The sequence below is a fragment of the Anser brachyrhynchus genome (genome assembly GCF_964034855.1).
Source record: "Anser brachyrhynchus genome assembly, chromosome: 1".
NCBI lineage: Eukaryota > Metazoa > Chordata > Aves > Anseriformes > Anatidae > Anser > Anser brachyrhynchus.
The window spans coordinates 13,017,304-13,041,484 of NC_137694.1; the positions used below are offsets into that span (position 1 = coordinate 13,017,304).

The 24,181-nt window shown below is 36.8% G+C and overlaps 1 protein-coding gene across 1 annotated transcript in view; it reads right to left on the minus strand.

Moving 5' to 3' along the window:
- Nucleotides 1-466: 466 nt before the first annotated feature.
- The window catches only part of PTPN12 (protein tyrosine phosphatase non-receptor type 12), a 75,545-nt gene continuing 51,830 nt past the window's right edge, over nucleotides 467-24,181 (minus strand). The window contains exons 12-18 of the mRNA XM_080575326.1: nucleotides 17,426-17,511; nucleotides 8,028-8,992; nucleotides 6,171-6,248; nucleotides 4,850-4,938; nucleotides 3,827-3,857; nucleotides 2,368-2,484; nucleotides 467-1,781 (exon numbers count right to left, since the gene is read on the minus strand). Coding sequence (XP_080431452.1) covers nucleotides 1,720-1,781; nucleotides 2,368-2,484; nucleotides 3,827-3,857; nucleotides 4,850-4,938; nucleotides 6,171-6,248; nucleotides 8,028-8,992; nucleotides 17,426-17,511 — 1,428 coding nt within the window. The 3' untranslated portion in view covers nucleotides 467-1,719. The remainder of the gene's footprint in view (nucleotides 1,782-2,367; nucleotides 2,485-3,826; nucleotides 3,858-4,849; nucleotides 4,939-6,170; nucleotides 6,249-8,027; nucleotides 8,993-17,425; nucleotides 17,512-24,181) is intronic.

The window sequence follows — 24,181 nt, forward strand, 5'->3', positions numbered from 1 at the left end:
GAAGTTAAATATTTACAGCACGCTTGGTTCTTCAAAAGAGCTCCTGAGCCAGGCAGGCAGTCATATGTACCAAATGTATGGTGATTATTCCATAATCAAAAACAGTATCTGCAAGATACACACTTTTTGGAAAGTGGTAATGGGCTAGCTATCTAGGGCCTCTCTGCCAAAGGAGAGTTAATGCCCGAAGGTACAAGTAGCAAATTAGACCCAGTGTTTCCATGGCTAAAGTTTAGATTAATAGATAGTTCCACTAGCTAAAATAACCATTTTTCCTCTGAAGATGCTTCTTCACGTATCTGGCATTACTGCTAGCCAGAGCTTTGAGTAGTTACTTAAAGTCCTGAGGGTCACTGTATGTGCTCAAGTACAAAAGCTACAAGCTAAGCCAGACTGCCATCCTTCAATCCATTTTGGCTTGCTTCTGAAATACGGTCTTTTCTCCTAAGAGTAAAAACACCCATACTGAGATTTTGACTTTCTTTAATTTAAAGATTCTATTACAGAAAAGTTTAAGTAAGGAATCCTTATAAGGATTAACTCTTGACATAATATATTGCCAAGATACAGTGTAGCTGCAAGGGCTCTACGTGAACCTTCATATAAGTTGCTTTTTACATACACAGTCGCTGAACAACAAAAATGGTATTTACCATTGTGAGAGAAGACAGTGGTATCTAAACAGTCCTTTTACCAGTGTGTTCTGGTTTTCCCCAAGTTAGAAATACGCTGTATTGAAGTTGTAAAACTACTATACAGAAAGTTGACAGAGATGAATTTTCCATCGATTGCAACTGATCAAACGTTAAAATGAAAACTAAGGAGTGTTGAATATGTAGAACGGTTTCTCTTTTACTGGCAGGTCAAATATACTAGAAACTTACAAATATTTTTGATAATCTAATTCCAGATGAACTCAAAACACTGAAGTAACATACACAGGCTAAGAGAATTCAATATTGTTCCAAGGCACTTACTGAATCTCCATGACTAGATGAAAACCAGAACAAATTAGGTCTGACAATTAAACAGTATATAATATAAAAATAACCTTTTGCTTACAATTTACAAAATGTATTACAATCTTTATCTCTGCTAACCTGCAACTCTGGATGTGTGTGTCCAGCAATTTTTGTAAAAAACAAACAAAACAAAAAAACTATTTTCTAAAACTTCAGGGCAAATAATTTACAAATAAGGTACACAAAAATTTAGATCATGCAGAGATTTCTTACATCTTCTGTTAATATTTTATGATTGCAACTTTATCAAATTATATACTTACTTGCCCTGTACATATACAAAATAATGCATACATGGTAATCAAACGTTAGCAAAAAGTAGTCCATAAACACAATCTGTCAAAAGTATTACTATATTAACATATGTCTACAAGCAGCGTGTAACAGGGTTAAAAGACATTAAGGCAATAATACTTGAAGTTACAAAATAAATCATATGTAATACTTTCTCCTAAGTGTAATAAGGCAGGTAGATGGCCCCAGCAAAAAGTTAAGTTGTAATACTGGAATCCACTGTTGTGAATGATGTTTAAGGTTTTGCGTGGGATGTACTGTAAAAGTGTACCATTTGGTAGTTAGATCTACACTGCTCTGTGTTAGTTGCCCCTCAAAGAAGTGGAATACTATTTTTCTAGTTCTCAGTGGCACTTGAGTTTTCCAGTATAATTTATTGATAGCATGTCCATTGGTTCTTGGATCATGTCCATTCTGAAGGTGGCTCTCTTGGTCCTCTAGGCTTTCCACAACGGTTTCCAAAACCTAAAGAAACACATGTATTTAATATTTCTGTCTGCACAGACAACAAAACCTCACAAACACTGACAGAAGGATCACTATAAGACATGTTCCACTCCTACATAACAGGTTTACCCTCAAGGCTAAAAATCTACTTTGTAGGTATTAAGAGCTCTAAAGGCACTATGGCCATAAGAAATAGAAACATGAAAAAATGTATATATTTATATGCCACTAGTTAAACCTCACTTGGGAGGTACATTACGGAAGACACAGTATTACAGCCTTTGTTATTATTTTTTTTCCCCTCCTGTGTAACAAAGTAGTTTTTCCCAGATATTATTTCCGAAAGTTTTGAATGCTCTACAGAAGTTATATCCTATTTGACTTATCCTGTACGTCCTAAAAATCTGAAAGTGAAAAATCCCTGAATTCCTCATTCTGGGTAAAACAGTCAATGATGCTGAAGAAACAAAGCAGGCTTATTTGTCTGGGTTCTGCAGGTCAGTAAGTTGAAGGAAGGTACTGGTAGCAGCTATCCAAACTAATATTGTTAATGAATCTTCTGTTTAAAATATCAGGCAATTAGTTTTGAATAAATTGTAGTTACCCATATCTGTTATTTCTGTAGGAAATTCTGAAATTTGACCTCTTGTATCAGTGGAACCAGAAAAAGAAGTCTGAGGTAAAGTATCAGTTGGTGTTTTGTTGCTTATTTCAGGACGACCTGGAAGACACACACACAAATATATACACCTCTTAATGTAACATTCTTCTCTTTGGCACTTCATGAATGCTATTTTTAATAACAGCTAAGTCTAAAATACAACTTGCATCAAATACTGTTTGCAAAAATAAACATTAAGCAGCACATTTTTCTCATTTCTTAAAAATGCACTTCAAAATTGTTTATGATGCAGATGTTCAGCGATTCCAGTGACACGTTGCCGTTTACCAAATAAAAAAATTATTTTTAAACAAGTTTGAAAGGATATTTTAAATTCCAAGACTTCACAGTACCATTTTACACATCAATATAAATGCATTTGTCCATGTTCTTTCTAAACTAAAGATGCTTAAGAGTACATGGTAAGTAACTTTGTGTTACATTACTTGTATAACCTCCTATTAGCAAATCTGTAATACTTTTGAAAGCTATTTCATTAAAAAATATCTATCTAACAAGCATTTAACATGCCAGTCCAAACGGACTGCACTAGCCCATTCAAGTATATACATAAGATACATGGCAGATAAAGTAAAATTACAGCTGAAGCAGTTTGTTTAATCAGGTTGTGGCAAAAGTAAACATGAGTTGATAGACTGCCCCCTTATTGAAGCCTTTTCAAAAGATAAATTTAACGTTTTGGTAAACATGCACAACACACACATACCCCCCCACAAATCCTCACCGCTGAACTTTGTTTTGTAAAGACAGGAATAAACACAAAATAAATTAATGAACATAATACAGGAAGGATTTAATTAGGGTGAAAAATATTTTTATTGTAGATGAAAATTCAGTAATTTTGGTCTTAATTGATACAATTTTGGTATGCTAGAATAAGTTTTACATTTGACTTATAACTTGCTTCCTCAGAAAACATTAGAAGCTTTAGAAATAGATAGCCCTTTCAGAAACGCCAGTGTTCTGAAAATGTGCCTAAAATATTTTGAGAGCCAAAGCCAAGTTCAGAAAAAAAAACTGTTCAGTAGAAAATAGGTATTTTGAAGTAAGAGCTTGGTTTATTGCAAGACTACTATCATTTTTAGAAATTTTAACATTAAATTAAAGCATCCTGGTTTGGAAACAGTTTTTTGAAGTAATTTCATTTTTTCCCCAAAGTTAGATCATAAAATACTTGAATTTCCAGAAGAAAAATGTCCTCTTATTTTCCAATCTTCTAATAAAAACACTCCCAACACGCTATCAGTTCAAGTGCCTAGGTTACTCAAACTTTCTACTCTTATGGGATTACTTGACAAATTGATAAGTGGAAAAAACATTCTTTTTCATATTAAAAAACAAAACAACAACAACAACAAAAAAACCCTTTTCCATCACTTACCAGGTAGTACAGGTGAAGTAGTTTTCAAACCCTGTTAATGAGAAATATTTAAAATGGTAAAATATTTTCAAAACTACTGAAAGAACAACAGAAATTTAAGATGATGGAATAAGTCTTCAAGAAATACAAAATGTGGGAATATCTACTTATTCCTACATTTATGACTTACTATAACACTGAAAATGCTATGCTAGTTTATATATACTTCACTATCAGAGCTTTACATAATTTCATAAGAAGTTAAAATTGTCACATTATGGACGATTTGCAGAATCAGGTAGTTTACTTCTTGTACTAAATGTACAGTTCTTGAAAATTCACATCTACCCTTTCTGACAACATTTAAAATAACGTGTAAAGGTGGCTGTGAAGTGTTTGGGGCCTGCAAGAAAAAAACGCATGAATGTAAAGAGAATTTACGTGTTTTTGAAATTTTACCAGGCGTTTAAGTTGGATGACTTGGAGCAACCAGTAGACTTGAGGTGAAAAGTGACATTTAATGGGCAGGAAAGGCATTATTTAAAAATAAATATGAATATAATGAAAAACATTTTTCAGGCAGTGGAATGTGTTGCCCACAGACGATACAAGATCTCAATCTTTGGATGTTTTCAAGGCCCAACTGCATAAAGCCCTGGGCAGCCTGGTCTGACACCCTGCTTTGTGCAGGAAGTTGAACAACAGCCTGCAATTCCCTTGCAGCTTGAATTATCCTATAATCCTTTACGGGCAGGAGCAAGGTCTGCATAAATAGCAATATTTACATTCTTAAACTTGTAATCTAAGGTATAGTAAGGATGACTTCTTAAAATACTGTTGGACTTCAAAAAAAAGAGATAATTTTCTTGGAAATAGAACATGCTCTTAACACTTTGTTTCACCAGCTAAAGCAGGGCAACAATTAGGTAGGTAGCTGCAGATACTCAACAGCTCTAATTTTTCACTACTATATTTTGTTCTCTGTTGTGGCTCCCAACCCAACTAGAAATGAATGATTATGACAGACTTGTCTCCTTTACTTACCGTAGAGATTGTTTGTTCAGGGAGATGCTGATCACGCAATATGCTCCACTCAGACTGTGCAATCACAACTGGCTTCGGCAAGGGTGTGCCTAGGAAAAATTAAATCAAACTCATCATACTTGAGTTCTCTGCATGATGGGGCATCAGAACACAGCTATTAGAAGCGTCATTTAAAAGCAACTTATTCTAATCAGAAGTTTGGACAAGCATGAAAGAGTTTAAGGTACGGGAAGGCTCCATGATGTAAGTGCAAACATTGCAGTCCTGCGTTTTCACTGTGGACTTCTATTTTCTACATTTGGGGGTTCCTAACCAATAGAAGAATTAGCTACTTCTTCAATAACGTTTTTAGAATTTTGCTCTGCAATAATAGTAGATCTAAAAAAAAAGTAAAGTATGCAAAGAAAATACACAAAACAGAACAGTCATACTCTGCTTTTGCTGAGTCAGCCCTTGCTGACATCAAGAAAAAACACAACCATAACTGAAAATATTCCAGACTCGGAGATTTTTTTAATTTCTCACGTTCTTACATAATTCTTTGATTTGCTTCTTTTCAGTATTTCTCTACCACAATATAATATCCAAAGAAAGAGTCACTGACTCAGAACTATCTATGCTTGACAACACTAATACTTGTATGCTGAAAATACCTGTATTACCTTCTTCAACTAAAACGTTTTGAAAGTTTCACATAGTGACACTAAACAAAAAACCTCAGTAAATAACTACTTCGCACCAGGGCTTTGTTGTTGTTGTTTTGTTTTTGGAAGATACCAAACATCATCCTAATTTTTGACTTTATTAACTGTAAAGTATGTAAAACTTAAATTAACTGGACTCATTCAGCAGATGCAGTAGAGCATGACCTGTCATCTTTCCTTCCTCCCTCCCCACCTTCTTTCTCTGCACAGAAAAGGAGAATTAGATGAGCCCTGGGTTTTGCAGTTGCCTACCTGGGAGCAGTAGGAATGTTGCCTACCGTAAGCTAGGGAATCCTCTAAATGGAAATACTACCTTATTCAGTATTTCAGGTTGAAAACCAGGTACAGTAAAATCAATATCGAAGTCTCCAATATACTTAACTATCACGTAACAGCATGCTTAGTCAGAAATGGAGAAATTATTTGATTGTGTTCAAGCACTTGCGAAAGTTATCAATCAAGCTCAAATATGCCACTAAATATGCTAGGTTTCATTTGATTTTATGTTAAAATTCAATTTTGACACCTCAAAATTAACCAAAAACCAGGGGCGTTCAACTACTGCAATGCATTTCACATTTTATCCATAACTATCACATAACATAACAAAAACTCACTCGGTTCACTTGCCAATATAAACGATTCTGGTGTTCTTTCTGGGAGCGGGGGAGAGGAATCTTCACTAGTATCAGCATCTAAATCAAACGCAACATTTAGATAAGTTAAAAAACACATTTTGAAGCTGATGTTTTGATATGAGAGATCACCCTAAACTAAAATGAGAAGCGTTCAATAATACAGATCAATGTAGTGCAAAAAGAAACAGGTTGACCCTGAACACAAAAAGAAACTATAATAATTTAAGAAAAGTTAAGCTGTTCCTGTGAAATCAACCACATACCAGCAGCACAAAGGCTGTCCTGTTATTTCAGAATGTTTCTGATGTGCATTTACATGAAAAATTATTGAGTGACATTTTTCCCATTCTTTATCATATTTATGAAATATCACTTTTTAAAAAAATACATATTTGCACGTTCTGGCAGCACCTACATAAAGAGATGTATAGGACTGTATATGTATATAGATGTATAGATGTATAGAAAGTAGCATTTTTCAAACGGTGATAAATAACAATTGCCTTGGGAAAGAAGGAAAACAATCAGTACGAGAAAGATAACGTATCATGTAGATCTTCCAAAACTATCTGAGGACGACTGCTTGGTATAAATGTTAAAGTAACTATGACAGCAAAGGCAAAGCCCTTTACATGTAGAACATTTTTAATGTGTCTCAGTGTTAAAAACTGCAACTGCATGTGCTCATATTGTTTTGTGCGTATTAATAACATCACAATCTGTAGAAACAGATTGTTTTTAAAGTTGGAAATAGTTCACATTTCTGAATATGTGACCTTTGACAAAAACTTAGTTCACAAAGTATTTTCAGATCAGCCCACAGCATCTAGCATCATAGACTAAATCCAATTCCAACCCCAGAAAAAGTCACGTAGTTCTACACTGGTTCCTAAAGCAAGGCCATCATGTAAGGAGTTTCTAGTGCAAGAGTCTGATCTAGTTAGAGGAGCACATGGGAGCCTTTTAGAGCTCCACAGCCTTACCACGTGCTTTGATGGACTCTGCATAATCAGCTGATGAGGCCTAATTTGTCTTCCCAGTTACGTCCTCCATCTGGTTTAAGCATGCCAGCCTGACTGAAAACTGAAGCTGCACATTTTCAGACCCTTTTACCTTCAATACAAAATACTGACACTCTGCAGAAAGAGTCGTGCCTTACTTTGAGCAAACCTTCCTTGCTCAAAAATTCCCCCAAAGCAGTAAAATTTTCAAAGCATTGCATAAGTTAGCAGTTTAAACAGTCACTAAGACAGAACTTGGATTTTTACATGAATAGCAACATTACTGTGTGTCCTCCTGGCCACGTACAGGAAAAGAGGAAAGCAGGGCTAAATATGTACAACAGTATGAAAATGCAGGGCCCAAATCACAAGCAACTTCAAAGACTGACGCAATGAAACAAGTTACATCTACATTGCTAGGATCAGTGCATCAAGTAGTCAGCAGGAGTTTCACATACACCATACTTCAGCTACCCCAAACTGCCATTACTATAGACACCTCCATGAAATCACAGCAGTGAAGGATGAAAAAATAAAATCCTAGTGTGAGGGAAAAAAACATGGCCACCAATAACGCAGAAACCAGCAATTAACGGTACAATCATACCACATAATAGTGCTTTTGAAGCAGGTTATCAAGGTCCCTAGTTTCAATAACATAACAGATACAGCTCACGTGCAAAATAAAAACTGAAGAAGAGTTATGCCCTTTCCAAAGCTGCCAAACTATACTGTTTAAATTTACAACATCACACTCTAAAGAAACTTACATTGTCCAGTTCTACAGATGTAAGCAGGTTAAAGAATAGCACTTCCGAAACACAGTAAAACCTACCTTTGCTATCTTCAGAACATGTTAGAGCTGTTAAGTCTTGCCTAGCAATAGACATTGGCAACACTTTTCTGGCAGAAATGTTTTCAGTGTGAGTGGCAGCAGAAACTGTGGCACTTGCGGTTGAAACATTAGACGCGCTTCTGCTCATGGCTCCTTCAAAGTTCATTTCATCTGTGTCAGAATCATCTGAATGAAGAGGATTAGTAAAACAGAGGGGTGCTCGAACAGAAAGAGCACTGTGATCAACTTTATCACTGGAAGGAAGTTCAACTACGGTGTTTGATACTAGAGAGAGAGTTTTAGCTCCATGACACAAGACGTCCGAAGACGTGTCTACGGACACTGAAGTACGCAGTGCATTTTCAGGCCCGTGCAGTGACCACCTGGCGTGTCCCTTTTCTGTTAGAGGCAGGCGATCTGGTCGTGGTGGAGTATCAGAAACCTGCTGACTCCGCAGACTTTCCAGTGAAGGTATTAAGGCTGTGTTAGACTGTGGCACGCTGCATTCCACGCATGAGTTTTTAGAAGCATCCACAAATGTATCCCCTGAAAACTGCTCCTGTGACTTAAAGCTCTTATCAATTACAGAGGACGACACAGGCTTCACTTTAATCGCATGTCCCCTGTTCAACAGGGAGTTCCCATCAAAGCTCCGGGGCCCCTCCTGAAGAGGCACCTTCTTGATTTCAAAACTTAAGTTGCGCTCCAGCCTTTTCTCCGCACGTTCACTGGGTTCGTTCTTCCCTGAATGCTCTGTTGCCTTGTTGTAATTCTCATTGAGGTCTGTTGAATGCTCTGACGAAACCATGTGCAAAACTGGCTTTGGATGGTATCTGTCATTGTCCTGCCACACGGTAGTGACTGTTGGATAGGCTGACGGAGGAGATGGCGTTAAGATCGGTGGGACTGGCTGAGGCTCTGGAGGCTGCAAGATTTCTTCTTTAGCATCTCCTTCTACAAGGCAACTGCAAAAAACAATGGTGTGAGTTTTCTTTATTTTGACAACATTTTAGGTATCTATGTCTGCAGCAGTAACGCTTTGATACCAATACCAAACGCCAAGACGCACTTGCACTACACAAAGACAACGGTTATACAATATGACTAATGTGGCAGGCAAAAATTAAGCCAAGACACTCTAAAAAGTCTTTCAGGGTAACAGAGACATGCATTCAGGACACAGATAATCCTCACTGATACTTTAAAGATTGCTCACATCCTTTCCCAGAAGCATTCTTTCAGAGAATGTCAGACAGGCCCTCTTGTGGCAGGATTCCAGTGTTCTTTGCTTTATTCTGAAGCAGCAGCTCAAAGGAATTCAACATACGGAATCCCATTTTCAAAAAAGCCGTGAAAAAATTCTTTGAAAGACCTTGTGTGAACTAGAATATAGCCTGTCTGATACCAAATATCTTCTTGATTTTTCTCCACATGTCTAGGAAGATTTTGTTTTGATATTTGTGTATTCAATAGTTTCTCCACAGCTGTTAGGCTAATGATCCAGACCAAACTTAGCTGACATGAGGTACACACTGTATAAAATTGTTCACAGTATGATCCAAATTATAGTGCATATTAGCAAGATTATTAGCACTTATTGCAGCTCATCTTCAGCTTCTTAAAAGGAAAAGCTCTGCAGGCATACAGACAATTTACTTTCAGCTTAGATACAGAGTATTTGACTACAAACATCTTGCACAACTAAGGTCTTGTCCACAAACCAGAATTAAGCATTTTCATTCAGAACCTTTCAAGAGTTTCCTTTCATAATGTGAGACTAGTAACTGCAGTGCAGAATAAATGTCTGAGAAAAACAGAAATTCAGTGAAGTACTTTAACAAAATGACAGTTTCAACCCAGGCAGATAAATCAAAGCAGGATGGACTACAGTTTGCAGAGGGTTTCGATGTGGCCTGAGAAACCAGCCCAGTGTTGGCAGAGACACCCTTCAGGAGGAAGTAATAAACCCCTGCATGGGCCAGCACATAATGTCCAAGGTGGTGGCATTTAGAAGACAGATGTTTCCAGCCCCCCATGTGGTTCCCAGGGGGGTAGGGTCTTTACTGACAGGTTCAAGTCATCCCTGCACCAGAATAACCTTGAATAAGCAAGAGTCAGCCAAATCCTGTATACGTTCAGTTTTGGGGGGGGGGGGGGGGGGGGTAATCTATGTCAGAGACACTACAAATCACCCAGATCCAGCTCTCCAGCAGGAGACTTGGAACCTCCTCTTGGAGATACGGTTATAGCAGAGCATTCTTTTCCCTTGAAAATCAGGTCAACGGTAAACCTTGGGCTATACCTTCCTTTTGTAATCCAACATCTTGAAGAACTGAATCAATTCAGAAGAGTATTCACAGTACTCCCGTGAAATACAGTTTTATCTACAAGGCTACAAACCAAAAGCCATAAAGCAGAGGCTTTCAAAAATTAAAAAACTCTTACTACCTGCTAGTATTGTCCCACTGCATTTGTGCCAAACCCAGGAGATCATATCTAGCAGACCTGGAAGGTGTGCCAATGATAAATCTCACATTGTAAGGACCAGCAGAACGATAGGCAGATTACATTCCCCAGACCCTCTGCATTTAGGCTATTTAAATTAAACTGCTATCCAATCAGTAGCAGTCAATCATACATTGCTAACTCAGATGAAGAGTGAGACTTAAAAGATTTTGTAGAAGAGAAAAATTCATGATGTACCATCAACTAACATAATGAAACAAAGCCTTTGGAGTTTGTAGGTGTAGTCTGCTACCCAAATACAGGTTGCTATTCAACTGTCCGAGAGTGTCCAGCTCTACCAGTAGCTCTCTTGCTCCTAACAATCTTGTATGGCAGGAGCCCTGACCAAAATCAGAAGCCTAATGTAAATACTTTTCAGCAACTGCAGGAAAGGTTCCAAGAAATTTTGGCTGGATCATCACAGTCAGTCACTCATGTACAATGATCAGAAATAACACGTCTTTCAAGTCCTTCTTAATCAGACAACTACCTGTACAGAGAGACTGTCATTGCTACCAAAACATTTCAAGGCTTATTAGATCCACGGACAGACAAGACCAGAAAAAGGCTTGCTATTTATATCACATCTTGGCTGTCAACAAAAAATATTTTGAAGTAGACATTCCGAAATTTCATAAATCAATCACTTCAAAGACTGATAAAGTCTAGTATCAGTCTCCTGCACTTGTTGATTAAGGCATTCAGGTTTCCAAGACAAGTCAAGTCTTCGTTTTCCTTTTGTTGTGATCAGAAGGCTGAAAAAGCCTTTTTGAGAGAACACGGACTAGTAACACATGCTCCAAAGGCCAAAGAACATTCTATCTCCCGAGCCAAGATTAAGAAAGTAAATTTAATTTAAATAAATGAAAACGAAAACAAAACAAGTAAAAAGTCTTATAAGGCAAATGCAAAGTACCAAATTGTGTTCAGTATCCTTCCAGTGTTGTATTACCCAGCAATCTATAGTAAGGTTTCTTCTGATACTGCTCTCGTGTCACATATTGGGCACATATGCCTATCTTTGTCGGACAGCAAAAGAGGAAGCAAAAAGACTCAGAAATCTTGATCATGGGTTCAGAAAGTTTACTGGAGAACACAGAAGACAAAATAGAAAACCCCAACAGCTACAAAATTGAATTGGTACCTCTTCCTTAAACATGTGCTTTTTCATGTTTCACTTCATAAGCAAACATGCTACTACACTGGAATAAAAAATACACTGGGCTTGGTTTTAAGTACCTCAAGCAAGGGATTCCAAACTGAAGAGAACTGTTGATAAATTTCCAATTTACCAACCTCCCCACCCACTGAAAGCACTGCAAGCTCTCCAGTTTCCAATTATGTCCCAAAAGTTACTACCTTTTAAGATAGGAGGAATACAAAGAACATCAAAACATTTTAATCAAATAAGCATTTAGGAACTGCTTTTCCTCTAGATGTTCTTGAAAAATGGACAAGTTTGGGAATAAAGTTATTTGCTTGAATTAAGCAAAAAAAAAAAAAAGAGTTCTGCTCCAACTTAACACACACTAAGACAAAAGGAGAATTTCCCTTCAATTTCTCTCTATGCCAGAAGAGAGGGAGTTCACTTGCTTAAATGGTTACATGCTCTTTTACCAGCAGTGATGCTTATAAGGAATCGCCACTAATTCCTCCTACTGAAAACGAGGTTTTCCCTTATTGACCTCATTTTCCTGACCCCTCATTATATTCATAATCAACAAAACTAATTTGTTATCTGGTACAGACATACCGTTAATTGTTACAATTAGCTATAAAAAGACCAAACTAGTATTAAACTAAATGTGACAAGATCACAGGCCCATAATACAGGTCAAAATTCATTACATTCTTCACTGATTATTTAATGAAATCTTTCCCATTTGATTCCCTAATAAAAAGAATCACACGTATAAAAACTGCCCTCTCAAAGTCGTGCACAGAACAGATGATAGAGACAATACTACACAGTCAGTAACACAAAATTCACACCTTCGTTTAATCATCTGCCTTATATACAGCTTAACAGAGCTGTTACATGCATTTTCCACTTTCAATTTCTTTGACTCCTAATTTAAATTTTCTTCACTCCTAAATGAGAGTGTAGAGTGATCAAATGAGAAATGCTCCGTATAAAAATAATTCTTTGCCTTATTACTATGAAGAATACCCATTCTCAGAAAAACGAGATGACCAAATAGCGTTTGATTTTTTTCTTCTTCTTAAAGGAAATAGATGCCACCCAGGATTTCCTGGTTTTCTCTGGGCACGTAACAGATTGTTTCTGTTTTAACAATATCATAGTATTATTACCACACACATTCTGCACTACAAATAATGGTTTTGCTTCTTTTTAGAAAGCAGAAACATTGGGATATGTATACCTTTAAAAGGTCTTTGCTTGGCAGTAGCTATTTCTGGAATTCTTGCCAGAAAATGTTGGGCATTATGGTCTGATGCATAATGCTTTCTTTGGGCCCTTCCTTCAACAGCTGCGCTCTATAGACACTTCTACCCCCCAAAGGCAGAAAATTATCTGAAGATGAACTACTAATATTATTCCAAACAACGGGAAACACGAGACAGTAAAGTAAAAATAGCTTGACCAAAAGCACCGGGAAACTAATGGAAAGCTCATGAAAGAGGATATTGAGACAGAAAAGATCAGTGAACTGAAGAATGTCAGACCATTTGAAAAAGAAAATAAGCTTTCCTCTATTAGATTCTTCAAATTAACCCTGCACTGCTTTTACATACTGCAAAAGCAAGCATTTCTCAAGTACATTTGTACAACCACACTGTGTGACAAAAAACAGAAAGCCTTCTCATAACTCGACCTCGACAAGGTCTCTGCACATGCAACTGTTACTGATTATCTTGTAATTCCACTACCTCTTCCACATATATAACTGTCTATGGGTTCTTCTTAGGTGACCAGGACAGGTTTTAAAAAGTGTTTTTATTGCACAGTGCCTTACTATCAAGCCTTGCTATCTCAAAATTAATGGATTCTCAGCTTTCAGGTAAACCGTGCAGCCATCGGGTGCCATCTCTGAGCTATGGTCAGGCCTAAAAAATGAACGGTGGGAAGCTGTGTGTGGAAATTGCGAACATATTTCTGGAAAACCATTTAAAGACTTATTTAAGAAACAGAATTTGAACAGCTGTGATAAAAGCTTAGGAGCATAGGACATTTAGCTATTTGCTAAATGACAGCACAGAACGGGGGTAGGAAGAACGGTTGAATATTTTTCCTGTTTCAGGAAAAGTTTGGCACTCAGACAGTTTGGCACCCGCCCCCAAAATCTTGAAAAAACATCTTAAAGCAAACTGTTAAAAGAATGTAAGAAATTTGAAGGCACATAGTTATTCCTTTTAGAAGTCACAAAAATGGATATATTGGTAACAAAATAAGAGCTTGTAGCAAAACAACAACAAAAAGACTTCTTATGGGGAAAATACTTTCTGATGTTAGCCACTGTGATTTTAAACAATCCAACAGAAAGATTTAGGACCTTTCCGATTAATTAAATATACTTCACTATAAAATATAGTCTTGAGATGAGTGCTGTTTATTTACATAATAGCTAAAAATACATCATTTGTGAACGCTGACTTATTCACAAGCTACTTTCACAGTAGCCTGTGAAAGTGAGATACTGTCTCCGGGCTTGATGTGGTCAGAAGGAGGACAGAAAGCCAGTGGAAAAAAAGGAATATGCAAACCAAATAAGGTTGCAATTTGATGAAAAATTCCCAAAAGCTTGTGTCTCGGAGCATGCTGAATGCTTCAAAGAATAGTTTGAAAAACAAAAGAAATAAGAGACCCCACAACTCTACACCAAAAATGTACAGGAAAAAACAAAACCAAATGAAATAATGGAGACAGTCTTGATTTCTGCTTTTTCTGCAATATATTCTAAATCTTTAGAACATTTTAAAGGCCCTTCTAGCCTTAATGTAAAAGGGCTATAAAGTAGGTGCCCTAAAGTAGTGCACCATAGGGTTCATATTTAAATGAAGGTTGGCCTGCGCTCAAAAGAAAAAAAAAAAACAACTTAATAATCCACCATTTAGCGCAGCATACTGTAGTGTTTTATTATCAAATAAAAGAGCAATGCCAAGGTCATTGAATGTGGCTGCTATGATCAACCAAAAATAGATACCAAGTTCTACATCCTTCCTCATAACTGAAATAGGAAAATTAAACTCTGCGTAAGCAGGTTGAAGCTGGACAAACACATTATTCTACTTAAGCAGTGCATTTCTGTCATCCACGTGGGAGAAAAGCTGCAGTTTGGTGAAGCTGTCAAACTATACTACAGATAATATATATATAGAATATAAAATAAATGAATAAAAACTGGTGAATTTTTCTTGAAAAAATGAGTTATGGGGCTCTTTTTGTTTGTGTATTTCTTTGTGACATACAAATCAAAAACTGCTAACTAATAAGGAATATCAATCAGTGGTTTTTATCTTGGATTTTAGGAAATGCGAGGAGGGTTCCGCAGGACTTGAGATGACATGGAATTACACATTGCTTGTACTGTATTTTAATGTCATTAGACAGAAGTGCAAGCATAGTTGAAAGCAAAGTCAAACTGCTAAAGCATTTCATCTTTTATCCTTCAGAGAGTACCACATCAGTCTTCACTGCACTGCAGTACTGCAAGAAATTTACCTTTTTTTTTAATGAGTTTATGCCTCAGTTTCTCCAGTTCCTTCAAGTTGCCTTATCTTTTGTGTGCATCTGAGAATTTTCCACAGCCAACCTGATTAAAATTAATCCTTTTTCCAAATACATTAGAATGAACTAATGATCACACAAATGTTTCAAGGACTGTTCACTAAATGTATTAAGATACTCCCTCCAAATTCTGAAGTACCCATTGTCTCTTGTGGACTTGAAATAAAAAGCTCCAACTGTCCATGTACAGTCCTAAATAGCAAATTCAAAAAAACTTGGGTTATTTATGGACTTCTATCTAACAATAAAGACAAAAATTACTTATACACTCTTCCTGCCTTAACCTGAAAATACTCAAACATGTCTAACAAAGAACAAAAGAATGTTTTTCCGTCCGCCCAGTCTTCCAAAGAAATTTAACACAGATTTAAGTTTCAAGGTGATTTTCACAAGGAATCAAGCTGCAAAACCAGTCTCCAGAATAAGGTACTGATGCATGCACTCAAAGCATGAGTTGTTCTTGTTTACCTCAGTAATAATCAAGAAATAATATATATTAAATATGTGCATATATTATAAAATATGTAGTGTTGACATCAAATGCAAATATATGTCAACCTAAATTACTATGTTCACAAGTCGTACAGCAAACATGAATTACACTAAAGCATTACAAGGTGATAAAATTAAAGGGGAGGCAATACAATTCCAGAAGTGAGGCTAGATGCTTCATGCCAATGTGATAAAACTAAAAAATCTCCAATTAAATATTGATTTAGTATCAATAGCCCGAAAATACTTGTAACCTCCAAAAATAGGATTTGAGGCATAAAAGAAGCCTAAAAAGTACAGTTAGAAGTTATATTGTATAGTACTCCTTCCTCCAGACATCTCCAAGTCAAGGTAAATACTAGAAGAATAAGTTATCCGTCCCTGAGCAAGTTGTCTATCTTACAGGAAAAAAAGCCTTTAGTACTTTGTAGATATCCTCAGTAAATGGGCATTAGAATTGCATGCAGTATTCTAGATCTGGTCCAAAGTGGAACACTTAGATACCAAGTTTTAAACTATGTTTATTCCTTAAACAAGGATGTTGCGATATTGGACATGCACATCGGTATCCATTTTGAGTCACCAATTTTCAAATGTTTACGTCCAATTATATTTTTAAATACATAGACACACATGTAGGCCTCTACCAAACCTTAAAAACTTTAACATTTAAAATTTATTTTATTATATAATCACTGCTCTTGTCAGCCCCTCAAAAAGAATCTTCTTCTGACATCACTTGTGCCCTGTCAAATGCAAAACTGGAAAGAAAGAATTCCCACTACTGAGATGACCTTGCACTGCTGCAGTTAGATTATATTTTTAAACTGTTAAACTGCTTTCCTTATATGACTAAATGCTATGCAAGAGTATTAACTGGCTGGTTGTTTCTTGTGCCATTATACAACTTCAGGAAACCCCAGTGCTTAGCTTACATGGTAAGCACTGAAGGAACACCAAAGGAAAATCCCATATATTTGACTATAGACAATTTAGCACAGGCAAGATCAGGATGTGGGCATCCTTCCAGATACAAGCAAGGCAACTCAGGATCGTTGCTTCTTCAGCTGCCTAATGCTCAGGTTGGGTACTCATTTCAGGTAGATGAAGTCTGTTCACTTTTGCCTTTAACTTTTTTAAAGGCAAGTCTATGTATTTCAAGAACTAGAGAGAATTTTCTTTTTTCCTCTTTTGAAAGAGAGGGCTGCTGAGACTATTTTTCCTCTTAAAAGAAGAAATGTTTTGATGGCATACCCTAGTCACTAATGGTCCTTTTGTGAGGTAATATTTTCTTGAACAGATATTTTTTCATTGTATTTATTACTCCAGAAATTAACATTAAGTCATTATTTGAGCTTATTTTCAAGTGCGTAGTAGATCTAACAGATCCGTCTAATAGAAGGGTATGCTTGTCTACTTGTCTTTCTTTATTGCAAGATTAGTAAATTCAGACTTTGATCTGCAAAGATATTAAAGCTTTATATTTACAGAGCCAATTACAAGACGTATATTTGTATTATATGTGTTTCTGTTCATAAATAAAAAAAACCATCTTAAAAGTCTTCACACTATCAGCAGTTTAATTCTATTTTTTCTTTACAAAGCAGGTCAATCTGCCAGCTTGAAATAGTGTGTCGTCATGATAAAGTACCTGCGGGTCCGTGGAGGCTTTGGTGGCGGAGAATCCTGTTTCTGAGCATCTGAAGAACTGACAGCATTCTCGGTGTTATTTTCATCCTGATTAAAAGAAAAAGCGTTCATTCATAGTTGTAAAGCTGATATGTGCAACACTTGACTCTAGGGTCTGAAGATCCACAACAATACATGAAAATAGTGTATGGCAATACTTTTTTTGACTATCATATAGAAAAGACTTCAAATTACATATAGATTAATTTCAACTCTAATTTTGCAGTATTATTATGTGTTTTCAAATGTTTATGACCAAATATCACATTTCACGTTTAATAGTGTAATCCACCAAATTCTCAAAAGTTAATCTTTCAGGTTAGTAGTGAGCAAGGTTCTTTATGCCCTTCAAATTATTCCTATTGAGAACATTTATTTTCTAGTCAGTCTAATAATTTTCACTTGTACAATCAGTTAATTTAACATAAAATTAATCTACAATGCTGTAACAAAATGAAATTTTTGACTAACCATAAATTTACAAGTCAGGTTTAATGTATAGTTCTAAAACACTTTCAAATCATCTCCCATTTGTCTTCAATAAGTTTAACTTATTTGGCAAAGCACATTTCAGGAGTACGATAAGTAAATAAGATATATATACGTACATATCTGTACATATTTATACATCTACAGTTATGTAGATATATATATATATGTATGTATATATAAACAGAGCATGCAAGAGTCTAAGGCTGATAAACCATTTCCATACACATGCCATGGCAAAAGATCAAAGAAAACCAAGGAGGACCTTAGTGTTATCTTGAGTTTAATATACATTTCACTTTCTTTCCCCTGAAGGAGCTTTTTTTGAGAAGTGCTTTAAAAAAAAAACAACGTGTACCAGTGCAATATTTTTCAAAGCACAATATCAAGTTCATACACACAATATCAAGTTCATACAATGGGGCTTCTGCCTTCTTTCAGACTACCTGCTTATACTGGGTGACAGACAGACCTTCTCCAGTCATATAAAACAATCAAAAAGAACCCCGAGTTAATTTCTGCTTCAAATCCAATAGTTGCTGTTGCATTTGATAAATATTTTCAACTTTGAAAGATAAATCATAACTAAGTTATCTCAGCTGCTAACTACCTTCACATAAATTTAGATTCAACATGTCACATATTTCTCCTTCCTATTATTAGCCTTTTAAAATGACTGCCATATCATTGGCTGCTAGTGTGAAGTCCATCATCAAATACTATTTTGCAGTACAATAACCCAAGTGAAACTTTTCCTGTAAAGAAAAAAAAATCTCCTAATCATCCTTATTGTTCTTCACTGAAATCTACCCCCTGCCCACTCCTATTAATTAGTTGCCAGATACAATATTCCAGAAGTACTCCAGAAGAGATACCCCATTGTTTGTGCATCGGTGGATTGTGCTAGCCCTTTCAGGCAAATTACACAGGGAGTTCATTGTCCTGGTGACCACTGCTGTAACTATCAAGTTCTTTTGGAGTGAGTAGCTAAAAGCCACTTACATTTAGATGGCCAGAACTGAAACTCCCATTATAGCCAACCAAGCTTGACTGGTGCTGAGCCAGGAGACCTCATGGCACTATTCTAGCAACCAGCCAGTAACACTGAGATGAAGGGAACAGATCAGTTGGCTCTGCTGACTACAGTTGGAGTTTAGACACCTACATTACAAGCAAACCCTGAGTTCCAAACCAAGTTCTGCTCCTTTTGGTTTCCAGATTTTTTTTTTTTTTGTAATGTTAAAGTATACTCTTAGAATCACAGAGTGTCTCGAGTTGGAAGGAACCCACAAGGATCATTGAGTCCAACTCCTGGCTCCTCACAGGTTTACCCAAAAATTCAGACCATATGACTAAGAGCACAGTCCAAACGCTTCTTAAACTCCAACAAGCTCGGTGCCGTGACTACGTCCCTGGGGAGCCTGTTCCAGTGCGCGACCACCTTGCTCGACTCTTGCTCAACTTGTCCAATAGTCCAGATCTTTTGTGAGTGTATCACAATGAATTGTTCCTCTTTAAACCTCCACTTGAATACTGTAAGTAACAATTTTTGGCAATGCATAAAAAAATAAGAACTGTAACTGATCAACTAATCATGTTGTACCTTAGTACACAAGGATTATTAACCATTGAATGGCTCTCAAAGTGAAACGCACTATGAATCAAGTTTAAATAGATTTAAAGCACTGCTTTTTGTATCATTCTAGCTTCTCAATGGATTACATCAGTATCAAGTCAAACATCTTCAGAGATTTATCACATCAGCACTACCTCACCAATCACTATTCTTAGCTAAAAATGCTGACGATACAACATACTGCCCAAAAAGTCATTGTTCAAGAAAATACAGCAACTGAAATGGCTGATGAGATAGTAAGGAAAAAGTACTATCAATGCCATGTTTGATCTGTAAATTTAAAGCAGGACCTCATTTATTTTAAAAGGGTATCTTTGTGCCTGCATGTCTTTTGTCAGCATTCCACGACATTAAAAAACATTAAGCACCCAGAGGACTTCTGAAATTTAGCCACAAACTACTCCAGACATGCTAATAAATATAAAATCTATTACCTCTTTCTAGTCATTGATGGAATGAAATACTACCACGTGACAGGGACATCTGATCCCTCTACTACCCTCCTGTCACATATGAAAAAAGCCAATTCCACATTTTTGGCTTCGATTAGCGAGCAATTATACAGACTGATTTTGTCCTTAACCTACATAAAAACAAACTTGATTGCCCACATTCAGGCGCAGCACCACTCAGAAGGGCGGTGCCAAAGATGCAGAGGCTCGCAGTATCCCAAAAGAGAAATTTGGTTTCCAGTTCACCGGTTGTGTCCCCTTCAGCTCAAGACGTACAAATTTATCTCTGATCCTCTCCCGTATGCAGTCATTACTACGGAAAGCCCTAAATGCATTAGATATTACAATAAAAAGACCCTGTACTAGCAACCAGAGTTATAACCAACTAATGTAACTGCATCCTGGAGAAGGGCATGATGTTCTGCTTAGCTTCACCCCAGCACTTTAAAGCTTCATCAGGCACAGAGAATTTAGAAAGAGCGAGACACCACAGAAAAGGTTTCCCACCCTTGCCACTAACTTCTCCACCCTACAACAAATCAGAAAAGTATTCTGGTCCAGTTCCACCAGCAGAAAAGTTCTAAGGAACGCAAATAGCATGTTTAAGCACTAGTTTTTTAAGTTACTGACAAGGGAGAGGGTGTGCCTGTTGCAATGTAGACCAACTTGTCCAGAATACAAACCAGCAGCTGCATGCCTGTTCTTTCTGTTTGCAAAGTGAAACATTTGTCAAACAGAATTTTGCCTGAGATACACTTTTCTCCCAGGCAGAAGGAAGAGCCTATTAAAGAAGCTAACATATGTCAGTTGTTTTTTTTTTAGGCTCTGTATCTATACAGCGAGAAGCTCAGTTTCTGCTTGAAACAGGCAAAAGTAACCCAAGAGACAAAGCAGTGCTCCGCCATTTTTGCTACTAGCCGTAAAACACAGTTAGATATTCTTTGCAAAAACGTGTCCAACCTCGAATGTCAGGAGCAAGAATGTCACAGCAATTGTCACCAAAAAAAGAGGAACCTCACTGCTTTTCTTAATTAGCTCAACTGACTGATGACTCTGTGAAGGCTTCATTTACTTTTATACAACTTGTACCCTAGTAGGTAAAGGATTTTTACTCAAAAGGGTGAAGATGACAAAAAGTAAAGTAGGAGCCAAATGCACTAACTCACGTAGGAATAAAAACAGTCTTTACAACAACTTCATGCTGCTGCAGCATTTAGGTAATTGTGCTCAGTTACTACTGGACCTCTTCTCCTTGTTTTTATCTTAAGAAATACTGTTTACTGAACTCCGAGCCACTCTGCTACTTCTCAGTTCTGTGTCATGAGCGACAGCGAACAACCAGCATTTTAAGCATACTTCAGCAATACCAACTCTCAGATTTCTCCTTCAGTCATATGTCTAAATAAGGGTATCGGTAAGCATGTCAAACAACTAGCACAGAGAGGAGAAGTACAACTCGAAAAGCGAATGTAGGGTATCTCAGGGATGACCTCAGCCAGTAAGAAGAGCAGATGGCAGTATTAAGAAAAAGCCTTCCAGCCTTCCTAATCACAGCTTATTGGCATCAGTCAGCACTCTGTTGGTTCTCTAAGCAGATGTTGCATTTTAGGGCAGAATACAATTTTGAAAAGCATCAGCTTAGGAAAAAAGTAAAGCGTACATATTTTACAAGGGTCATTGTGCAGAACTATTAGTGTTTTTAATTAGATTAGCAAATATGCAATTTATTCAATTTGGCAAAACGTCCTGCTTTCTTAGAGACAGCTTTCTTACCTATCATATTGTGGCAGGCTTCTCACTTAAAGAAAATAGAAGCATAAACGATACGTGGGTAAACAAAAGAATAGGAGCTTTATGCATGTTTACCTCTACAGGGATCAGATGCTGAACAGTTCAGGAGGTCCCATGATATGAGTATCTAAGTGAAAAGTGCTCACGGTAGCTAGGAATTTCTAGGTATACTGTTAAGTCATATATATGCATGAGCTTTTTATTTGTCACTGTAGCATTTGATAACGTCAAATACTTGGACGGGAAGCATAGGTTATTTTGTCTGCAAGAATACATTCAGAATAACTCATGTTCCGATGTTCACGCAAACGAATAAGGAATTCTCACGGCAAATGCAGTTTCTGAATTCATCTTGCTCAGATGACCTAAATTTTGCTATCATCTCCTCCCAAGGGTGGGTCCCTTTCTCCATCTGCCTCCTCCAGTGGCTGAATTACAAAACTGAGCTGTCACTAACTTTGAGTAAATAGAAGATCAGTTTTAAACTGAGATTTCACAGGCATTGCCTACAATTCAAGAACTCTTTGCCCAGGAAATGCAATACATAATTTTCCTTTGAAACTCACCATAGAAACCTTTACTGTCACTCAGAAGCTTTTTGTGCTGGTGAAATACTACAAAATTTAATACGAAGACTCTTCCAGAAGTCATCTCATGGTTTCCCTTAAAAGGAATCTAGATTTTCCTTTTGCCCTTATCATATAGCAGCATGGGAACCACAGAGCACCACCAGATAAAAAAAGAAATATTTCAGACTGAAATAATACACTTAAATAACTCAGATTAAATACAACTTTCTGAGCATAGGCAGCAAGATAAGTGTTTCTGAAGACACACAAAATTTTTTACAATGCTATAATAACTAAAAATCTCTTACCAAGATGCAAAGCAGCAAAGAGAATTTCAACAGTGAAGACTTATCACTTAGTTTCCAAACCACTAATATTTTGAACATCCATTCTTCTTATAGCAGCTGATTTTTCCACAGCTTCTAAAAGCACAAACCACTACAGTAATGTAATTGTGTCACTTTTACAGGAAGAAGTGCAAGAGATAGCGTACTAGAAATGCCATATTTGGGGAAAAATATTTAATAAAGTTTCTTTTAGTGGATGAGGGTACAACACAAAGACTTGAAGTACTGTAACATGTTTCTTACTGGCAAGTGACAAAATGCAACAAGAAGCATTTCTCAACAGACAGAATTTTTGTTGTTTGCTTCTCCTTTAATCAATTTTCCTTTTCCTACACACAGGACACCCAGCTCTATGGAATTCCATCTGATTCGCGTTTTGCAAGACAACCATGGTTCACTTCAGGTCATGGAGATGCCCCTCAAGAAGCATATATATTTTATTGATTCAATTCTGATTGAGATCTTATCAGATGATCAACACCAATCAGCTCACATCTGTTTCAGCTTCCAAACACAAAACCAAGTGTAATATTTTTACAGCAATACTAGAAAAAACAGATGGAGCAACTTCCAAATACATGGCAATATGATAAAAGAGTTTCAGTGGAGAGAGGGCCAAGTTCCAGACTCTGCTCCAGTTTAATCAGTTGGGAAATTAAGAGTCCTACTATTTGGGGGAGGGAAGGAATAGTTATGAATATCAAGTTTAGCACTTGAGTCTTTTCTTATTTGGTTGGGAATTCCCTGCTTCTGAGCAGCAAAGGAATCTTTGCCCTGAAATTTGTTTGTTGCTGTGACAGTCCAAAGTGCTTTCTGGTATCTGAAGAAGGCTTTTCCTCATATAATTTGTGTTTTACATACTCTGTTATTTTAAGCACACTTGCATCGTGCTAGCAATTCACAATAAGTGCTACTGTACTGTAATAGTATACAATTATTATATTACACTATTTCACAAGTACATTTTCTACACTATTTTGAGTTCATCAATCAAATTGTATTTATAAAATAGAATTCTAGCGGAATTCTAACCACCAAGTGTGGTTTTTGTTTTGCTCGTTTGTTTTTGTTTGACTTTTTATGGTATTGTTTCCAGCAGGGCAGAGTTGGCAAGTTCACCGGAACACACGTTCAGCATTGTGTCTAAGCTACTTCCCTATGAATGCTACTACCCATTGCCAATCAGATTAACTTTTTACTGTGATGTTACTGGCAAACTCTGCTTACTAAGCTTAGGTAACTCAATTTGTTTCAAGCACTGCTAGAAGCAGGAAGGGCAACTGGACTATAAAACCATGGAACAAACCTTACAGAGTAGTTCAGCTCTTCAGAGTACTATCAGAAATCTATCGAATGAACAAAAGAGGAAATCACCTTTCACATTTCAGTAGTGCCTCCTATAACAGCACTATATCTGAAGTAGGCATGTTCTTT